We start from the raw sequence: 20,726 nt of genomic DNA, 5'->3' as shown, positions 1-20,726 counted from the left end.
TAGCCCAGAGAATCGAGAGTTGACACAAAAATGGGTTTATGTCAGGTACCAAAGCCAGCATGATCCTCCCAGGCTGCTCTGCCAGCCCCAGTCGAATTCCTGTCAACAGTGGATGGAAAGCCTTTTGATAGAGAGTTTCCTCTCTTTCTTGCATTCATCCCCAACTCCCCATAAGGATGCTTTTAGTAGCCTGACTGTTGCTGTATGTAAGATTCACGATCTTGGCTAAAGAAATTTTTTAAAGTTAATATTTATATTTGTAAAGAGGATTTTAATGTTTCTGTTTTATGTCAAAAGCATTTTGCATTAACAGGAACTAAACTTGGCATCTCAGTGGTTTGCTTTGGCTCAGTCACAAACTACCCAATGTACTTAATTTCAAATCTCTGCTGGGTGTAGTCTGTGAATACTTAAAATATAAAGTATTTAATGTAATATCAATGTCCTTGATGGTTGATATTTGATGAAAGCAATCAGTTGTATTTATATACATCTTCAATATAGTAAAACAACCTAAAATGAGAGGGCAGTGGGGGAAAATGGGGCAGGTTCCACAACTAGATCAATAAAATTCGGCCTGATTTGTTAGCTCATTGTGATCAGCACAAACAAGACACTAAGCCAGAGAATTTCCTGAGCTGTTGGGGAAATGCCTCAGGTTCTGAAATGACTGCTATACTTAGCTCTATTTTGCTCTTTCAACATGTGGCTGAGTTGAAATAAACTATAGGATTAATTTTTAATGTCTTAGTGCAAATCATTAGCTATACATTAACAAGAATTTGCCAAATCAAAGACCTGCTCTGAAAAATAAGTTTTCACCCTGGAAATGACTAGCATCAAACATAGAAACATAGAAACTAGAAGCAGAAGTAGGCCATTTGGCCCTTCGAGTCTGCTCCATCATTCATCTTGATCATGCCTGATCATTGAATTCAATTGATACCCCCTTCCTCCCATATCCCTTGATCCATTTAGCCCCAAGAGCTACATCTAATTTCTTCTTGAAATCAGACAATGTTTTGGCCTCAACTACATTCGGAGATAGTGAATTCCACACATTCACCATTCTCTGGGTGAAAACATTTCTCCTCACCTCAGTTCTAAAAGGTTTACTCCATATCCTCAAACTATGATCCCTAGTTTTGGACTCCCCCACAGTTGGGAACATTCTTTCTGAATCTACCCAGTCTAACTCTGTTTATAAGTTTCTGTGAGATCCCCTCTCATTTTTCTAAACTCCAGTGAGTATAATCTTAACTGACTGAGTCTCTCCTCATATGACAGATCTGCCATCTCAGGAATCAGCCTGGTAAACCTTCAGTGTACACCTTTTATAGCAAGGACATCCTTCCTCAGATAAGGACATCAAAACTTCACTCAATACTCTAGGTGTGGCCTTACTAACACCCTATACAATTGCAGCAAAACATTCCTATTCCTATACTCAATCCTCTCGCTATGAAGGCCAACATTCTATTTGCCTTCTTTACTGCCTGCTGTGGCCGCTAGCTTTCTTTCAGCAATTGCTGCATGAGGACTCCAAGGTCCTGTTGAGTATCTACCTCTCTCAATTTACAGCTATTCAAGTTACAAATCTGTCTATTGCTACCAAAGTGAATAACCTCATATTTCATTATACTACACCTGCCATGCAGATGCCCACTGTCCAAATCACACTGAAGCATCTCTGCATCCTCCTCACAGCTCACTCTCCCATCAACTTTGTATCAGCTGCAAATTTGGAGATAATACATTCAGTTCCCTCTTCCAAATCATTATATGTAATGTGAACAGTTGGGGTCCTAGCACAGATCCCAGCAGAACCCCACTAGTCAACAGTGCAAAGGGAGCTTGCTTAGTCATCATGGATCCTTCTGCTTGCTGCACTTGTCAGGCTGTTTCCATGATAATATTTTACAGGACGTTGGGAATCTTATTTTTCAATTCTAAAAAATTGGGGGTTGGAAGAGTTATTTTTGATTGTTCATCAGTTTTGTTAAGAACTTCACTTGATCCAGCATTAAGATTTTCCCAGTCTTTTAAAAATCTGCTTTCATCAGTGGAAATCATGTGTAAATGAAGCTACAGATTTCCTCTGAGATGCAGCTATGATCCGAAACTGATGAATGCAAGTCCTGAAGACGATTTCAAAGAGCAATTCTGCAGCACATTGTTTAAAAATGGGAATTTTCTGAAATGTGTTTCTGCTACAGAGTGGAAAGATACCAATCAAGGATCTGTTTACTGACCTCCGTGATGGCCGAAAGCTCTTGGATCTTCTGGAAGGACTCACGGGAAGTGTATTGGTGAGTTTTCATTTTAATAATAGTGCACATGTTGTATATATGACACAGAATAGAACACATTCTACTTTGAAACCTTTATTTAAATCTTTATTTGAACAGGTACTGCATTTCTGCTCTCTACCTTAGAATTAAATCATGCTGCAGAGCTTCAGATTCCAATACCTTATGGTACAGATTATTTTAGGTGGAGGCAATTTTGTTCTGTATCATAGAATCATAGATTCCTTCAGCGCAGAAGAGGCCCTTCGGCCCATCGAGTCCACACTGAAATCTGATGTCCACATTAGAAGCACCTGAACTCCCACCTAATCCCATCTGCCAGCACTTGGCCCATTGCCGTAAATTTTATGATGTGCCAAGCGCTCGTACAGGTACTTTTTAAAGGATATGATGCAACCCACCTCTTCCACGCTCCCAGGCAGCACGTTCCAGACTGCCTGGGTAAAAAAGGTTTTCCTCACATTCCCCGCTAAACCTCCTGCCCCTCACCTTGAATCTGTGCCCCTTTGTGACTGATCCTTCAAATAAAGGAATAATTGCTCCTTATCCACTCTATCCGTGAGCCTCATAATTTTGTACACCTCGATCAGTGTGCTCCCCAATTTTCTCTGCTCCAATGCTTCTCTTCATCACTTAAATGTTCCATTCTGGCAGCATCCTGGTGAATCTCCTCTGCACCCCCTCTAGTGCAATCACATCCTTCCTGTAATGTACTCTAACTGTGGCCTCTCCAAAGCTCTACACAACTCCAACATGACTTCCCTGCTTTCGTAATTAATGCCTTGATTCATAAAGGCAAGTGTCCCGTACGCCTTTTTCATCACCTAGTAGCATGCCCTTTCGCCTTCAGAGAGATCTGTGGACAAACATGCCAAGGCCTCTTTGTTCCACAGAATTTCCTAGTGTCCTACCATTCATTGAATACTTCTTTGTCAAACTACTCCTTCCAAAGTGTATCATCTCACACTTTTCAGGGTTAAATTCCATCTCCCACTTATCTGCCTATTTGACCATTCTGTTTATATCTTCTTGTAGCCCAAAATACTCCACCTCACTGTTAACCACTCGGCTAATCTTTGTATCATCTGCAAACTTACTAATTCTACTCTCCACGTAGTCATCTATATCATTTATATAAATGACAAATAATAGGGGTCCAACACAGATCTCTGTGGTACGCTACTGGACACTGGCTTCTAGTCACTAAAGCAGCCTTCTGTCATCACCCTCTGCCTTCTACAACTGAGCCAATTTTGAATCCACTTTATCAAATTACCCTGAATCCCACGTCCATTTACCTTTTTACAAGTCTCCCATGTGGGATCTCGTCAAAGGCTTAACTGATATCCATATAAACTACATCAACTACCCTCATCCACACACCTGAAAAAATGTAAACAAATTTGTTAGGCGTGACCTCCCTCTGACGAAGCCATGCTGACTATCCCTGGTCAAGCTTTGCCTCTCCAAGTGTCCTTGAGAAATTTCTCCAATGGTTCCCCACCAATGATGTGAGAGTGACTGGTCTTTAGTTCCTTGTTTTATCACTGCGACCTTTCTTAAATAGTGGAACCAAATTAGCTGTTCTCCAGTTGTCTGGCACTTCCTCATGGCCAGGGAGGAATTGAAAATTTGGGTAAGAGCCCCTGCAATCTCCTCCCTTGCCTTCGGCAGGAGCCCAGGTCACAATATACCTGGACCTGGAGATTTATCCACTTTTAAGAATGCCAACACCTCCAAAACCTTGTCCTTCCCTTCTCTGTAGATTAATATGCATGAGGACTGGACGGAGAATGTAAGAGGCTCCTTGGTAACTGTGACTAACAACCATTAATCCTCACTTGGTTATATTGAAGTTGAAAGATATGGGTGTGCTTAGATTCCTCATGAGAATTTTTGAAGTTAATATTTACATTTATGCAGAAGATTTTAATGGTTTTGTGTTTATGTCAAAGGCAGTTTGCATTAGCAGTAATAACTTTGCTTCTGGGCTCTCAGTCCTCAAAAATTGCACTCTTACTCCTCCCTGGGTTCTAAATAAAAATCATACATACTTTTTGGGTGAAATCTTGATCCTGCATTTGCCATCTGTGCAAATGCCCCCAAGAACATGACTTTGGATCTTCCTCACCCTTCACCTGCAATGTCATCAGGTTCACACCCGTGGTGGGCGTGAATCTGCTTTGCATGTATTAACACGCATTTTAATCTTATTAACCTGCCGCCCCCACTGTATGTTGACTCCCTGCCAGATATTGACAACAGACTAGACGCGAATCTGTTATGGGGGTCTCTCTGGGGACGTAAAGGTAAGTATAGTCCCAGTGAAGAGGGACATAGTTAAGCAGTGCCCCTTGGCACTCTCTCATGGCACAAGTTGGCACTGTCAAGTTGGCGCCGTGCCAACCTGGCCATGCTAGCCTGTGCGAAGGCTTAGGACCCAGTGGAAGCCTCAATGGGGGAATGGGGTGGTTAATGCTACTGTGCACCATAAACGCAAGAAATACACCCCCCCATAACATCTGGTGAGAAAACCTACCTGTTTCTCGCGAGAGAAACATGCTCGTTTTTTAATCAGATCCTGACACTTTGCCATTTTCTGGTAAGATTCCGTCCCCACATCTTGAATAATGTGTGCTGTTTTGGTCTCACTTGCAAGTGAAGAAGAGGTTTACTAGATTGATACCTGGAATGAGCAGGTTATCTTAGGAAAGGTGGGCCGACTAGGCTTGTATTCAGTGGAGTTTAGAGTGAGGAGTGACTTGATTAAAGGATGTAAAATCTGGAACGGTCTTATGGGTGAGTCCAGAACCCGGGGACGCTGTTTTAAAATTAAGGGTTACCCATATAGGACAGAGGTGAGGAGAATATTTTTCTGTCAAGATTGTGCAACTTTGGAAACCTCTGCCTCAGAAGGCGGTGGAGACGTGGTCATTGAACATTTTTAAGGCAGAGGTAGATATTCTTGTTGGGCAAGGGAGTCAAATGTTATGAAGGTAGATGGTGATGTGGAATTCAAAACACAAACTGATCAACCATGATTTTATCAAATGGCAGAGCAGGGTTCAAGGGGCCAACTGGCCTCCTTGTTCAGTTTGTATATTTATAACTACTTTCAGCTCTTTGACTGATAATTGCCACTTCAGACAGCTCCCTGTCCACCAAGGCTTTTCAGCAATTAATGTTTGAAAGTAAGAATGTAACTTAATCCAAATTTGAAGTCGAGAAAAGTTGACCAGAAATTTCCACCTGAACCAAATTCCCAACTCCTCACTCCATCAATGTCTTACTCAGATATAGTTTGGTATCAGTGTGCCTCTTTCTCCAGTATAATTGTAGAAACAAGTTTGGGAATCATAGCTTTCTGAGTGACTTTAATTGCAGTTTACTTAAATCCATTCATGGCTTCCACTAGCATATGACATGTTTCTTTTTTAAGATTTCTCTTTTCTCCAACAGACTAAAGAACGTGGCACCAGCAGGGTACATGCTCTCAACAATGTCACTCGAGCATTACATGTGCTACAGCAGAATAATGTGAGTCGCTTTAAATATCAAATCTTTACCTTATGATACATTCTTTTTAATCTTTCCAATTTTGGATGCATTGTATGTGATGTCTATTTTTAAGAATGAGGTAACTTTGAGAATTTTCTTTCTGCGTGGTCTAATGCAGGGTGTCCAAGTTGTGGCCTGAAAGCTCAAGAGTCTGAGCAACTAAGCCCAATTTCAGTGTATTTCTTATGTTTCACTACTGTCATCTCAGGAGGCTTGAAAAGGATTGTTTTTAGCATTGTGACCAAATTGGCAAGAAAGGCAAGATCTTGCTGGCGAGATTCACAATTTCTGGGTTTCACCAGATCTTGACCCCTACCACCATTCCCACATAAGGAGAGCGTGGGCTCAAGATCTCCCCCAGTGAAACTGCTCAAATTACCTTTTGAAAAGAAAAATGGAAATGGATTATAATGCAGTAATTTAGAAGGGAAATGAACATCATGTGAAGATTTCAAGTATGTAATGCTAATTCTGGTTAGCAGTCAAATCATTAGTTCAAGGACTGTATGCTATTGCAATTTTATAACTTGCAAAATCATTTGATAAAGATTTAATGATAGATTTAACATAAAAATACTTGCGGGTTTCCTTTCATAACCACCTAGCTTGTTCACAAAGATGTCTCCTGCCGGCACTTGAAGACTTGTATGCTGTCACCGCTGTGACTGGTGACTTACATGTGGTGACTAACGTTGGCTGCTCCAAATTGCTTTGTGGCAAATGTTGACTCTCAAAATTTTGGTGGGGATCTTGGTGGTGGTGACTACACTGAAAGTCAAGGATTGATGAATAATGGAAGTCACAAGGTGGCCAATATCTGACACCTGTGTGACATCATCCTGCAAACTCACGCTGGGATGTTATCCCAGTCATGCTGTCAGATAGCATTGGTTGCCTCATTATTGAGTGAGTTGCAAATTGGATTAAACACTGTAGAATTGTCAATAAGCAGTCCCACTCCTAACTTAATTAGTTAGGGAAATGCTTAATGAAAACAGCTAAAGGTGGCTGAGATAAACATGGTACCTGAAGGAACATCTGCCATGACGTCATATCTCTCACACCAGAACCATGCCCTTCACATTATGTATGACTCCTGACTGCTGGGATGTCCCTTTGCTTTGCTTTGCTCGGTCCTGAGTGCCCTTCTCAACATCTTAATTCAACATTAAAAACTTCACATTGAGAAGGGTATAGAATAAATAAATTGTACATGCTTTGTTGGTTCATTTCCTATCATTAGGTAACCCAATTCTTTGAAAGTTAATGTATGCAGTACAATATAGTATGAACATATGAATAAGGAGTAGGAGTAGGCCATTCAGCCCCTTGAGATTGCTCCACCATTTAATGAGAACTTGGCTGAAGTGATAGTAACCTTAAATCTGCACCTCGCTAACCCAATAACCTAGCTCTTCTTTGTGATAACTTTGAACAGATACAGTGCTTTTCCCCTTTGAGATTAACTTCTGAAATGGATGTTGAATTTAGTGAATCTTGAAAGATTTTACTTTCTGTAAAAGTTATTCCTGTTTCTTTCTTTCCCCAGGTGGAGCTGGTAAATATTGGTGGGACTGATATTGTAGATGGAAACCATAAACTGACGCTTGGGCTTATTTGGAGTATTATTTTACACTGGCAGGTGAGTAAATAGCTGCCAGCTCAGCCCATCTGCTTGTTCATTTACTGAAGGGTTCTGATGTAACTTTTACAATCAATAGTAAGGAAGCTACCAAATACATTTTAACATATCACTCCTTCACACATATGACATGATCATCATCTAATGCAGTGAAGGTAAACCTGACTGAAAAATCTTTAATTATAAGGCAGCAGTTAGAGTGAGTAAGATAGTCCGTCAGAGAACTAAATGGTTGAGCTGTCTCAACAAGCATTTTTCTGTTGTTACCCAGCTTCTGCCTGAGCTTGAAGTTGTTTAACTTCAGCCTTCATTATGAATTATTTAAATCTGATTTATTATATTGTATTTTGATACAGGTCAAGGATATAATGAAATCTATAATGTCAGATCTGCAACAGACCAACAGTGAGAAAATTTTGCTGAGCTGGGTCCGTCAGTCAACACGACCTTACAAACAAGTTAATGTTTTGAATTTTACAACCAGCTGGACTGATGGACTTGCTTTCAATGCCATTGTTCATAGGCATAAGTAGGTATCAGCCAATAATTATGCAAGTAGATGTGCTTTAGCATATAACATATTGTAGAATTTTGGATATCTGTGACACCAAATGATAACTGGTTGAAATTTTAACCTTTAAATCCATTGCTGCGTGGAGACACGGTTTTAATTTTGCATGTATGCTGGCAATACCCAACTCTGTCTCAATGTCTTATCTTTTGTCTTCTCCACTGTTGCTAAATTATCAGAGTGATGGAAATTTGCTCCAATTAAATATTGGGAAGAATATTTTTGTTCCCTTCCCCAAACTCTATTCCCTAACTACCAGCTCCATGTCACTCCCGAGCCAGTCTGTTCATAACTTGATGTCCTATTTGATCCTGAAGTGAGCTTCTGACCTCATTTGCACCATCTCCAAGACTGCCTATTTCCACCTCCATAACATCACTTGTCTTTACCCCTCTCTCAGATTGTTTGCTGCTGAAATCCCCATCCATGTCTTTATTACTTCTGGACTCCACTATTCTGACGTGCTCCTGTCCAGTTTCCCACATTCTATCCTCCATAAACTTGGGATTATTCAAAACTTTGCTGCCCATGTCATAGCTAGAATCTCACAACACCAGGTTAAAGTCCAACAAGTTTATTTGGTAGTACAAGCCACTAGCTTCCGGAGTGCTGCTCCTTCATCAGGTGAGTGGGAGTCATGTTCTCAAACAGGGCATATGAAGGCACACACTCAATTTACAAAATAATGATTGGAATGTAAATCTTTACAAGTAATCAAGTTTTAAAGGTACAGACAAAGTGGTGAAGAGAGGGTTAAGCACAGGTTAAAGAGATGCGTATTGTCTCCAGCCAGGACAATTAATGAGATTTTGCGAGCCCAGGCAAGTCGTGGGGGTCACAGATAGTGTGACATGAATCCAAGATCCCGGTTGAGGCTGTCCTCATGTATACGGAACTTGGCTATCAGCCTCTGCTCAGCGACTCTGTGCTGTCGTGTGACGTGAAAGCCGCCTTGGAGAACGCTTACCCGAAGATCAGAGGCTGAGCGCCCGTGACCGCTGAAGTGTTCCCCAACAGGAAGAAAACACTCCTGCCTGGTCCTTGTTGAGCGGTGTTCATTCATCTGTTGACATAGCGTCTGCATGGTCTCCCAACGTACCATGCCCCGGGACATCCTTTCCTGCAGCGCATCAGGTAGACACCATTGGCCGAGTTGCATGTACCGTGTACCTGGTAGAAGGAGTTCTCATGTGAGATGATGGCATCCGTGTTGATGATCTGGCATGTCTTGCAGAGGTTGCTGTGGCAGGGTTGTGCGGTGTCATGGTAACTGTTCTCCTGAAGGCTGGGTAGTTTGCTGCGGACAATGATCTGTTTGAGGTTGTGTGGTTGGTTGAAGGCAACGTGGGAGTGTACGGATGGCCTTGGCGAGATGTTTGTCTTCATCAGTGACATGTTGAAGGCTCTGGAGAAGATGTTGTAGCTTCTCCGCTCCGGGGAGTCGTCCAGTACTTCATTATGTTAAAGGTGCTATGTCAATATAAGTTGCTGTTTAAACTTGGAGGATCGGATGGTAGGCTGATGATTTGGTTTAAAAAAAACAAGGTGTGAAAAATAAGGAATTTCTACAAATGTGATTTCAAATTAAAATTCAGTTTTGTCTGTAATTACACTTTCAGAATTGTGATGCATTATGTTTTTCCAGTGACAGAATTGAAAAATTTTTATCTAGGCTGTTATTTTATTTTTGGTGTGATTCGTAAAGAGTTAAAGCCAGATTGAGTTGAAAGATGACGGTCTGGTTGATGTAAATCTGCTGGTATAATTTAGGAAAGCCGGGACATCCAAATATTTATTGTTAGCATTATCCTTCGGTGAAAGAACACCCCGTGGTTTTTTCCTCGGTATTATTTTGGAACAGATTAAGTTGTTCCCAGGCAGACACTCCAGTACATTAAATTGAAATGTAAACAGAGGGCAGAATCTTACGAGAAGTTGGCAAAGTGTCAATTCTGTTGAGAAAGCCAGTGTGGAATTCTCCAGCTCCAGTGCCCTGTTTTCTCTCCAGATGTTGTGCCTTTAACTGCTGTAAAAGAGTGGATGCAGTTGCGCTGTCACTCTGGCAGGGACTCTTCAAACTGGGAACCATCTCCACTGAAATCAGAGGGCAGTCTGATCATAGAAAGAAATATTAATACACCCCGCCCCCCCACCCCACCCGATCAACCCTGACGTCCCCATGCCTTTCAACCCCAGATCATCTCTGGCCTCCTCTTTGCCTTCTGTATCTGTGTCGGCTGGTACTACCAACTTGACAGTACCAACCTGTGCCAGGGGCTTTGCCAAGGTATTGCCTGGCCATGCCCCTTTTCCCTGGAGTGAGACTGACGTTTGCTTCCCGGAAGAATCTCCTCGACAGGTTTACGTCTGGGTGAGCCTGTTGCAAACCTTGCTGACAGGATGTCGTATGATTCTTGTGAAGGTGGAAAATCTGGTGACGGGGGTGTTTAATTATGTTTAAATTTATTAAAGTGTATTGAAATCAGGTTTATGCCCTGATTACGTTGCCGATGAGGTGTGACGAAAATCAGAGATCACAGTCATGCTAGTGAAATTTGCAATTTCCAGATTTCATAGGATCCTGAGCCCCCGCTGATGATCCTGTGTTGGCTTAAAATTTCATATTTCAAAACATATCTGTGACATCTTTACTTATCTGAGAGATTCATTATTTACTTCTGTTGTTACAATCAAACGTTAGAGGAATATAAAATTAAACCAAAGAAATTAAACTGGACCAGTTCTTTGGTCCTCCTGCAGTCACTGTAGATGAAAATGGACAAAGGAATTCCATGGAAAATTAACTACTGTCCATGGAATATTATGTTCAAGTTCAGGTGAAGTTATCCTCAGCATAGGAGACATAACTATTGTATTCAGGGAAGAATAATTAAATCTCCAGATTATTGTGAATTTGCTTGTTTTGCTAAAATCTCCTTACCTGTTTACTGTTTCTAAATCTGTTTAATAGCTTATGAGTTACATTACTGTTCCTCTGCTTTCCTTAATCATTGAAATCATTTGAAGCTATGTAATACATCTGGCAGCCGAAAACAGTGAGATGGGTTTCTGTTCAATCTCTGCCCTCTATAGTTGTTCATTCATCGTCATCGATGAGGACTACGACACCATTAGTCATTTTGATGCTGGATATGATGTGTCCGAAGATGACTGATCAGGCCAATTTGGGCACGGAATGTCCTGCCACTTATTGGACATACTTGTGTCGGCACTGTAGTTGTTGTGCTGGTAGCTCTGTGTGCCTGTGAAAGCTACTGTGTGTCACTGAATATCCACCAGAAGAAGCTAAAACCAAGAGCACTGTGGCTCAATTACATCTGAGATGTTCATGTTTTCAAAAGTGAAATTCAGTTGGAAAGTTTATTAAACTCTACAAGTCTTACTCAAGTCATAAGACATGCAGTTAATTGGCATAAGGATACAGTGCAAGACAAAGCTTGAATTGACAAAGGTGCAGATAATAGCTTTGAATGGTCCAGCAAACAGCAATCCCAACTTGATTTCCCCTAACTGGATGACTGATTATCGTTGTTCGTCCATCGTCATCGATGAGGACCTCGACACCATTCGTCATTTTGAGGCTGGTTCTGAAGGTAGCCGGTCAGGCCAATTCGGGCACAGAATGTGCTGGCACATATTGGACAGACCTGTGTGGGCACTGTAGTTGTTGCGCTGGTGGCTCTGGACTTGTGCAGCTTGTGCTTAAGTTGTGCTTCAGCAATACACCTTGCTTCGTAAGCTTGACATCCTTTGTGGATGAGGCAGCACCAAGTAGGGTGATTTTGTGCCAGCATTTCCCAGGTGGTCGTATCAAAGTCAGGCGACTTTAGGGAGGCCTTGAGTGTGACTTTGAAACGTTTCTTCTGCCCTCCATGCGAGCGTCTTCCAGCAGAGAGTTCCCCTGAAAGGATCTGTTTGGGTATGCACTCGACTGGCATACGGATGACATGACCTGTCCACCGGGTCTGCGCTCTCATCAGCAGTGTGTGGACTGATGGTAGACTTGCTCTAGAGAGAACTTCAGTGTTCTGGTACTTAGTCTTGCCAACGGATGCGTAATATTCTGCAAGACGTGGAAATGATTGAGCTGTCTTGCATGCTTTCGATACACAGTCCACATTTCACAAGCATACAGGAGGTTAGTGAGTACCATGGCGCTGTAGACCTTCAGTTTTGTTGCTGGGCTGATTCCTCGATGTTCCCATACAGTGGAGCGCAGTCTACCGAAAGTAGAACTTGCCTTTGTTATTCTGCAGTTAACTTCTGTATCAATAGTCACTGCTTGGGAGAGGGTGCTGCCAAGATAAGTGAACTGGTCCACTGCCTGTAGTTTCTGCCCTTTGATTGTGATTATGGGTTCTGTGTATGGTGCATGAGGAGCAGGCTGGTGCATGACTTCAGTCTTTTAATGTTGATGATGAGTCCAAAGTTGTCACAGGCCGTGGAAAATTTGTCCATACTGACTTGCATCTCTGGCTCTGAGCCAGTACAGTAAAAAGTCTGACAACACCAGACTGTCTGGAGACAATACACATCTCTTTAAACTGTGATCAGTGCTCCTTCCACTCACATTATCAGCCACTTCAGGTCTTGAACAGCAGGTTAGGTGTAAAGATTCGCATTCTAATCAGTAATCTCTAAACTGTCTGTGCTTTATATGCTCTGTCTGAGGCCAGAACTCTCCATTCACCTGACGAAGAGGGTGTCCCTCGAAAGCTTGTGAGTATATTATCAAATAAATAGGTTGGACTAAAACCTGGTGTTGTCAGACTTTTTACTGTGTTTACGCCAGTCCAACGCCGGCATACCCACATTCTGAGCCAGTATACAGGGCACAGTCATCGACAAAGAGGAAGTCTCTCAGAACAGTCTTCTTCACTTTGGTAGTAGCTTGAAGTCTCCTCAGGTTGAAGAGCTTCTCATCCACTCTGTACTTGAGGCTGATTCCAGCAACACTGTCCTGGAAGGCATCATTCAACATGGCAGTAAACACCATGCTGAACGGTGTGGGTGCGAGCACACAGCCCTGTTTGATGCCATTGGTGACTGGGAATGCCTCATAGGATTCTCTACCATCCAGTACTCTGGCCGTCATGCCATCATGGAACTGGCGTACCATCTGAATGAATTTGGGGGCAGACTCTAGAGGCCTTGTCAGTTGACAGTGTCAAAGACTTGCGAGGTCAGCAAAGGCTGTGTAGAGCTCGCGATTCTGCTCCTGACACTTCTCCTGAAGTTGGCACGCAGCAAAAATCATGTCAATAGTCCCGCGACCTTTGCGGAAGCCACACTATGACTCTGGAAGCAGGCCCAGCTCCAGGTGAGTGACCAGACGATTTAACATGATTCTTGCGATGGTTTTTCCTGTGATGGAGAGCAGCGAGATTCCTCGGTGGTTGTCGCATACTTGCCGATTGCCCTTCCTTACATAGGATAGACTGATATAGAATCCCTACAGTACAGAAAGAGGCCCTTCGGCCCATCAAGTCTGCACCGACCACAATCCCACCCAGGCCCTACCCCCAATCTGTACATATTTTACCCGCTAATCCTCTCTAGCCTATGCATCTACGATCAATTTAGCATGGCCAATCAACCTAACCCGCACATCTTTGCACTGTGGGAGGAAACTGGAGCACCCAGAGGAAACACATGCAGACACAAAGAGAATGTGCACATTCCACACAGACAGTGACCCGAGCTGGGAATTGAACCTAGGTCCCTGGAGCTGTGAAGCAACAGTGCTAACCACTGTGCTACCATGCCTTCCTCTTGTAGAGGTGTATGATGGAAGCATCTTTAAGTTCCTGAGGAATGGACCCTTGCTTCCAAAAGGACTGGAACAACTTGGTGAGCTTCTCGATAAGTGCAGGACCAGCGGCTTTGTAGATCCCTGTGGGTATGGCATCTGTTCCTGGGGCTTTGCCAGTGGATAGTTGGCTGACAGCTTTCATGACTTCGGCTACTACCGGTGGGTCATCCATGGCGCTGTGGATATCGACTTGGGGAATCCTGTCTATTGCCTCATCGTTAATAGATGACGGTCAGTTGCGGATGGCTTCAAAGTGTTCAGCCTATCTCTGCAGGATCTGACCCCTCTCTGTAATGAGAGTTTTACCATCTACACTCAGGAGGGGGAACTTTCAAGAGATTGAGGTCCGTAAAGAGCGTTGAAGGCTTCGTAGAACCGTTTCAAGTCGTTTCTGTCAGCATATCCTTATATTTCATCTACCTTGGCGCTCAGCCAGGCATCCTACATTTTAACGCAGTTTATTCTGGACTGTCCTGCAAGCAGTGGTAAAAGCATTTTTCTTGGCAGCTGAAGTTGGGTTGTTCTGACCGGATGGATGAAGACGGTGCTTTTCAACATTGAGCCTCTATTTCCTCATCATTCTCATCGAACCAGTCATGCTACTTGTGGGTAGAGGGGTCCGAGCAACTCCAGTGCAGATGAATGGACAGCATCCCTGAAGTGTTGCCAGTTGCCCTCAGCGCTGCCTGCGAGGTGTAGTTCAGCAAGCTTGATTTCTAAGTCTTCAGCCAGTGCTGAAGCTATGCTGGGGTTCTTTAACTTGGTGGCATTGATTCTTGTCATAACCATGCTTTCTTGTGGTTGCCTCTTGGGTCTGATGCGGAGCCTCATTTTGGAGCCTGTGAACTGTCCAGCAGTCAGCACCACACATGGCCTTGGTCACTCTGACATCCTGCCTGTCTTTTCTCCTGACAATGATATAGTTGATAAGATGCCAATGCTTAGAGTGGGGGCATCCAGGAGGTCTTGTTACGGGTATGCAGACGGAAGGTTGTGTTGGTGATGGGGAGGTCGTGTACTGCACAGGTCTTCAGTAAGAGTAGGCTGTTACTGTTACACTTGCCCACTCTATGCCTCCCAGTGACTCCCTGCCAGATTGCAGAGTCACACCCTACTCTTGCATTGAAATCGCCAAGCAAGATCAGCTTGTTGGTACTGCTCACTGCTGATAGTAGGGCGTCTAGTTCTTTGTAGAACTTGTCTTTCATCTTGTCCGGGTTGTTCACTGCGGGGGCATAGATGCTGTTCAGGGTGGCTTGATTTCTGTTCTGTAGCGGAAGCTGTAATGTCATAAGCTGGTCATTCACACCCTTGGATAGACTAGCAAGTTTCCGAACAAGGTGATTCCGGGCGGCGAATCCAACTCCAGCATCATGATGCTCATCACTACCACGACTGCTCCGGAAAAATGTGTATCCACCTCCAGTTTCAGTCAACTGATCTATGTTGGCAAGACGAGTTTCACTCAGAGCTGCAATGTCAGTGTTGTATCTTTGAAGCTCTCCGGCAACTAAGGCTGTTCTTCTCTGTCTGCTGTAGTGTTGTCCAAAAGCGAGTGCGCATCCCAAGTGCCAGTGGTGAGTGGTGTTACCTCGTGTTTTATTTTGTTTGTTCAACCGCAAAAGGCGATCCCTGCCAGCTGTGGTAAACTGGCCAGAGTGTAGTGAAGCAGGCAATGTTTAGGGCACCTTTTCTAGCCCCTTCCTCATTCTACAGAAGTGAGCAGTGCGTTCCTGAAGAGGACTGCTCAGTCTCTCAGGTAGACGCCGAGTTTCACTGCTGCTTTGGTCAGTGGAAAACAACCATTAGACTTGAGCTGCCTGTATGCAGGTCTATGACTACAGCTCCCAGTGTGTGTGCACCTGCTGTTTCGTTCCTCGCCTTCAAAGGTTGAACAGGACGATGATGATGATGGTGATGATGATGGTGTCGAGACTAGCGCTTGATTTGGATTAAAGTGAGGGAGAGTTGCGTAACATCAGCCTCACTCTCTCTTCCCAATACCCATCTGAATCCAGTGGCAAGACAGCAGTCAAGATGGCTGGAGATGGGACTAGGTGCAGTGGATGACCAGGATATCTTCTGTACCTTGTGCTGCTCTTCGTGTTCCACAATGCTTGCAGAGACCGCCTTCTTGACTGTTGGACCTTCCATTGATCTTGCCCGCTCAATCCACGCATACAGTTAGGGTGTATGGGGTGTCAGGGAGGGGTAGTACCTCTGGTGGGGGAACTTGTCGCATCCTTTTAGGGCAGTTTGTCCATGCTTTGTCTCCACCTGGCACTTAGCTCTCACCTGTGGCTCCCTGTAGCTGTTTGCATGCGACAGTGGCTACACCCCGGGCAACGACTTCGACAAGCCGGCTAAACCAGGTGAGGGTAGCCGACTGGTCTCAACCCTCGGTGATGTCCATCCCAGCATGTGAAGACAGACTCCTCTATAGTTACCTAATTATTGGGTACCTCGTTTGTGGAGAGTGGAGGTTCACTTTGTGAAGTGATCTTTGAGAGTATTCAAAGTGAGGAAGTCCAAAAGCATAATTTTTTTTGTTTGTTCAAGTTCTCACCTTTTTCCTTCTCCTTCTGCACAAGTGTAAGCTGCACTAGTGCCTCGACCGTGAGAAATGAGGAGGTTTTGGTGGTGAACATTGACTGGCTATTCAACTCAGGTCATCTTAACCAAGCCTGTTTTTGTCTCCACCCAGCACTCATGCCCATTCATTTTACCAATGGTCACTGGATAGGAGTGGGCCCTTGCCAGTTTTTTTTTCCCAAACCCTTTTGTAGTTTTATGCCTCAAAGATTAGCTGGCTGAGGTTATCCAATTTAAGGACGAGCAGTGAGTGAACATGGACCTTACTGGGCTGTAGACAGTTGCATGGAGCCCTTTCACCTGATATTTTCATTATTTTTAATAACTGTTTGGGATAAAGATCTCCCCCACTGTGTCCTCTGGTTTGTAATATAACACTGAAGATATTGTATGGAGTAGTAAGAAATTATGTTTTTGTTTGTATAAAATTAAACAGTGGACAAGGTAATTCTGTTTTCACTAAAAATTCCTTCCAGCTATGGGGAGGGGTTTTGCAGGAAGTTACCAAATTTTGTTTTTGAATCATTTTTAGGATCTTAATGGGCAGTACTTCCTTCTCACATTGTGAAGATGTTGCTGCACTTAACAGTTACAAGGAACTAATGTGAACCATAATAGTAAATTAAATGTCAAAATCAGCTTCCTGTTTTCCACTTTTCTCCTCTAATTTGCAATTATCTAAGAATACAATTACTGAAATAAGCCACTCAACTGAACAGTTCTTTTCTAAGTTCCCATATCACACCTGTACTGTGCAGTAGGAGGGTGCAGTCATTAGTGGGAATGTTTGTTCTTGCTCTGTTTACATCACCAGTAAGTTCTTGTATTTGAACCAGGGTCATCACAGCCGATTGCCATCCTATTATTACCTGACATCCACACGCATGTCATTGTGTCGTGGTGAAGGACTGGTGATGGTGCTTTTTCTCAGTTGTGATAACTTCTCCTTTACCAAAACTGAGTACAGATCAGGAGCTGAGCCTGGGAGCCTGCTGGTATTGTGTGGCTTAGTGATCACTGAGATCTAGGTTCTGCCCATCATACTTTGTAATTTAAAACTATTCCTTGACATCATCTTGTTTTCTAATTGATTGTTTTAAAACCGTGTCTCTTCTAGACCTGGTTTGTTCAGCTGGGATAAAGTTTTGAAGATGTCTGCAGGGGGACGCCTGGAACATGCTTTTAACATGGCTAAAAAGCACCTGGGAATCGAGAAACTGCTGGATCCTGAAGGTTAGCTATCGTTTGATGTTAGTCTGCCTGACGCATCTGTCTTACCAAGTACAGTGAATTCATTCTAAATGGTGTAAGTGGGTGAGACTAAGCAATGCCACAAAATATTTGACGTCTACTCAAAACGTTAAGTCCATTCTCACAGATGCTGTCAGACCCGCTGAGATTTTTCAGCATATACTATTTTTGTTTTTAATTGGTGTCCTTTTGTTAAACTTCACTGAATTTTGGAGAAAATGTTATGTTGCTGCTGTGTGATGATTTGAGTGACGGTCCATTGGTTGAATCTGGTTCAATATTGTTTTGGTAAATGGACTTAGCATTGGCTTACGAAGCATCTCCTTACCATTCCACGTTTAGGTTTTGAAATCTGTAATGTTGCTGCACGTCTCTTGCGAGAGAAACTAATCAAACTCCTCTGAATTTGAAATCATTACCTCACCCTCAGTTTGGTACGTTTGCTTCAGCTCTTCAAAAGTTGCCTTTTAGAGAATGGGGCAAAAACATTGAAATAAAAACAAAATATTGTAGGTGCTGGAAATCTGAAATAAATACCAACAATGCTGGATAAGCTCTTTGATTTTTGATTTAATGTAATTTATTATTGTCATATATATTAGTATACAATGAAAAGTATTGTTTCTTGCACACTATATAGACAAAGCATACCGTGCTTTGAGAAGGAAAGGAGAGAATGCAGATTATAGTATTGCAATCATCGCTGGGGTGTAGCAAAAGATCAACTTAGTGCGAGGTAAGAACATAAGAAATAGGAGCAGGAGTAGGCCATCTAGCCCTTCAAGCCTGCCCCGCCATTCAATAAGATCATGGCTGATCTGAAGTGCATCAGTTCCACTTACCCGCCTGCTCCCCATAACCCTTAATTCCCTTATTGATCAGAAATTCTCTTATTGATCAGAACTTCCTTATTGATCATTCAAAAGTCTGATGGCAGCAGGGAAGAAGCTGCTTTTAATTACAGACTAGATTAGATTTTAAGAGCAAATTTAAGAAGAAGAATAGCACTTTAAACTGATGCTGCCAGACCTGCTGAGTTTACCCAACATTTTCTGATTTTATTTCTGGTGAAAACTTTAGCGGGCAGATGCAAAGCACTGAATTTTTGAAGTGTGCCTAGTTGCCATGGGTACCATGCAAACGCTTGAATAAACCATACATTTTATGTTACATCCCCATGGTGTTTGTCAAGGCCTTCATTTCTGATTTATGCTACTTTTCACCCAGATATTTCTGTTTCTCTGCCTGACAAGAAATCCATCATCATGTACGTAACTTCTTTATTTGAGGTGCTCCCTCAACAAGTTACTATGGAGGATATCCTTGAAGTGGAGACTCTACCAAGGCAGTACAAAATTGAACCTACAGACAGTCCTTTATCCCGTCAGAAGGTATGGAACTGACGGTTATCATGTAGCGATGCTGTAATGTCCTAACTATGTTAGGGGTGTGGGTTTTAAATAAAAAGAAAAGATGTGGTTTGCAAAGTAGATATAAACTAACAACAAGGTTTTTATTGAAAGAGATATTTTCTGGGCACAAACTCCAAACTAAATTGCAGGACCCTGTGTAACACCTTAATGACATCACCATCAAATCATGTGATCAGCTTTGAAAGCAATTATGCAACTTCTTAAATCTTTGATACCATGCCCACTTTACTTCTGTGGTCATGACAACAAATTGCTACAATGTTAAACATAGGATCAATAATGCATCAGTAATCATTATACACAGTCAGTAAGAAAGTCACCCAAGAGGACATCTATTCCTTTTTGGTTGCAGATGACTTTCTGGAATTTGGCTGTCCTTGACACTAGAAGTATGATCCAATATTCGAAAAGTGAAGACCTACAATGTTTCTTTTTCTACTTAGAATCTTTTCTTGATATTCTCGATCAAACAAAATCTTGACTCGTCGCCAATTTTCTTTTTTAATGCCCTAATTACAGTGGCATAGCTAGAGGGGGAGTGACCGCTCCCCCTGAGCACATTCTTCAAAAGTGGTGTCTTTTCAACGGGATATTCCTCACGGGCCCCTCAGATCTCTTCCCGAGATCTGAAGTCCTCGATCCCTGTACTGTAATCGCGGGATGTGATACGGGTGCGGGGACTTCAGATAGCAATTTCCCAAGAGGGCATGCAATCATGAGGATAATTTTTCATATTGCTTCATTTTGTTTTCATTTTACGTTTAAAATGTAAAATAATTAAATGACGCATGTGTTGCTATTATTTTTTGATTTTAAATACAAAGTAAAAAATGTATAATGAATTTAAAATTATTTGGTATGCGTCATGGCACCTTTATTATGTGCTCGCTCCCCCTAGCTTTAGAACCTGGCTACGTCCCTGCCTAATTATGTTACGTGTTGTGGGCTTTAAAAAAAAAACATAGTTCGTACATGTAGATTCAAACTAACAACAACGAGGTATATTGAAGAAGATATTCTCTGCACGGAATACAGACAGAAACTAAACAGCAAGAGCCTGTGCAGCATCCTAATCACATCACTATCAAATCATGTGACTGGCTCTTAAAGCAACCATGCACCATCATAAATATAACACGGAAGTACACAGTGCTATAAGTTCTGGGTTGAGGTTAGTGAATGACTCGGCTAGAATACTGGTTTTATATGGTGTCTCACCATTCTTTGACTTATTTTGTTGCTATGTTACTTCGTGCATGGCTCTGAAGCATATGCACAATATTGCTAAACTCATGCCCATGTACCATGTGATCATACACTAGGAAATCTATTTTTGCTTCTCATAGCTGTTTTCCTATTTATCTAAAACTCATTGAGAGATACAACTGACTATGCAGCATGTCTAAGTAATATGTCATGGTGCCATGGTGATGATGATGCTTTTGCATCAAGTTATTGTGTCATTAATCTTATATAAGTTATAAATTTTGATCCTAATGGATGCAGTATTATATAGGTTACTAATTGCAATTGGTTA

General features: G+C 42.5%; 1 protein-coding gene across 5 annotated transcripts in view; it reads left to right on the top strand.

Annotated features, from left to right (window-relative positions):
• Window positions 1-20,726, top strand: part of utrn (utrophin) — a 517,764-nt gene that overhangs the window by 69,111 nt on the left and 427,927 nt on the right. For all 5 annotated transcript variants that reach the window (XM_080199920.1, XM_080199921.1, XM_080199919.1 and 2 more), the window contains exons 4-9: window positions 2,217-2,309; window positions 5,769-5,846; window positions 7,417-7,509; window positions 7,866-8,038; window positions 17,623-17,738; window positions 18,984-19,147. In XM_080199920.1, coding sequence (XP_080056046.1) covers window positions 2,217-2,309; window positions 5,769-5,846; window positions 7,417-7,509; window positions 7,866-8,038; window positions 17,623-17,738; window positions 18,984-19,147 — 717 coding nt within the window. The remainder of the gene's footprint in view (window positions 1-2,216; window positions 2,310-5,768; window positions 5,847-7,416; window positions 7,510-7,865; window positions 8,039-17,622; window positions 17,739-18,983; window positions 19,148-20,726) is intronic.

This window comes from Carcharhinus amblyrhynchos, chromosome 12 (assembly GCF_965287045.1).
Source record: "Carcharhinus amblyrhynchos chromosome 12, sCarAmb.v2.hapA, whole genome shotgun sequence".
NCBI classification, from domain to species: domain Eukaryota; kingdom Metazoa; phylum Chordata; class Chondrichthyes; order Carcharhiniformes; family Carcharhinidae; genus Carcharhinus; species Carcharhinus amblyrhynchos.
Note: the sequence above shows the minus strand (reverse complement) of the source record. Positions and strands in the feature narration are given on the sequence as shown.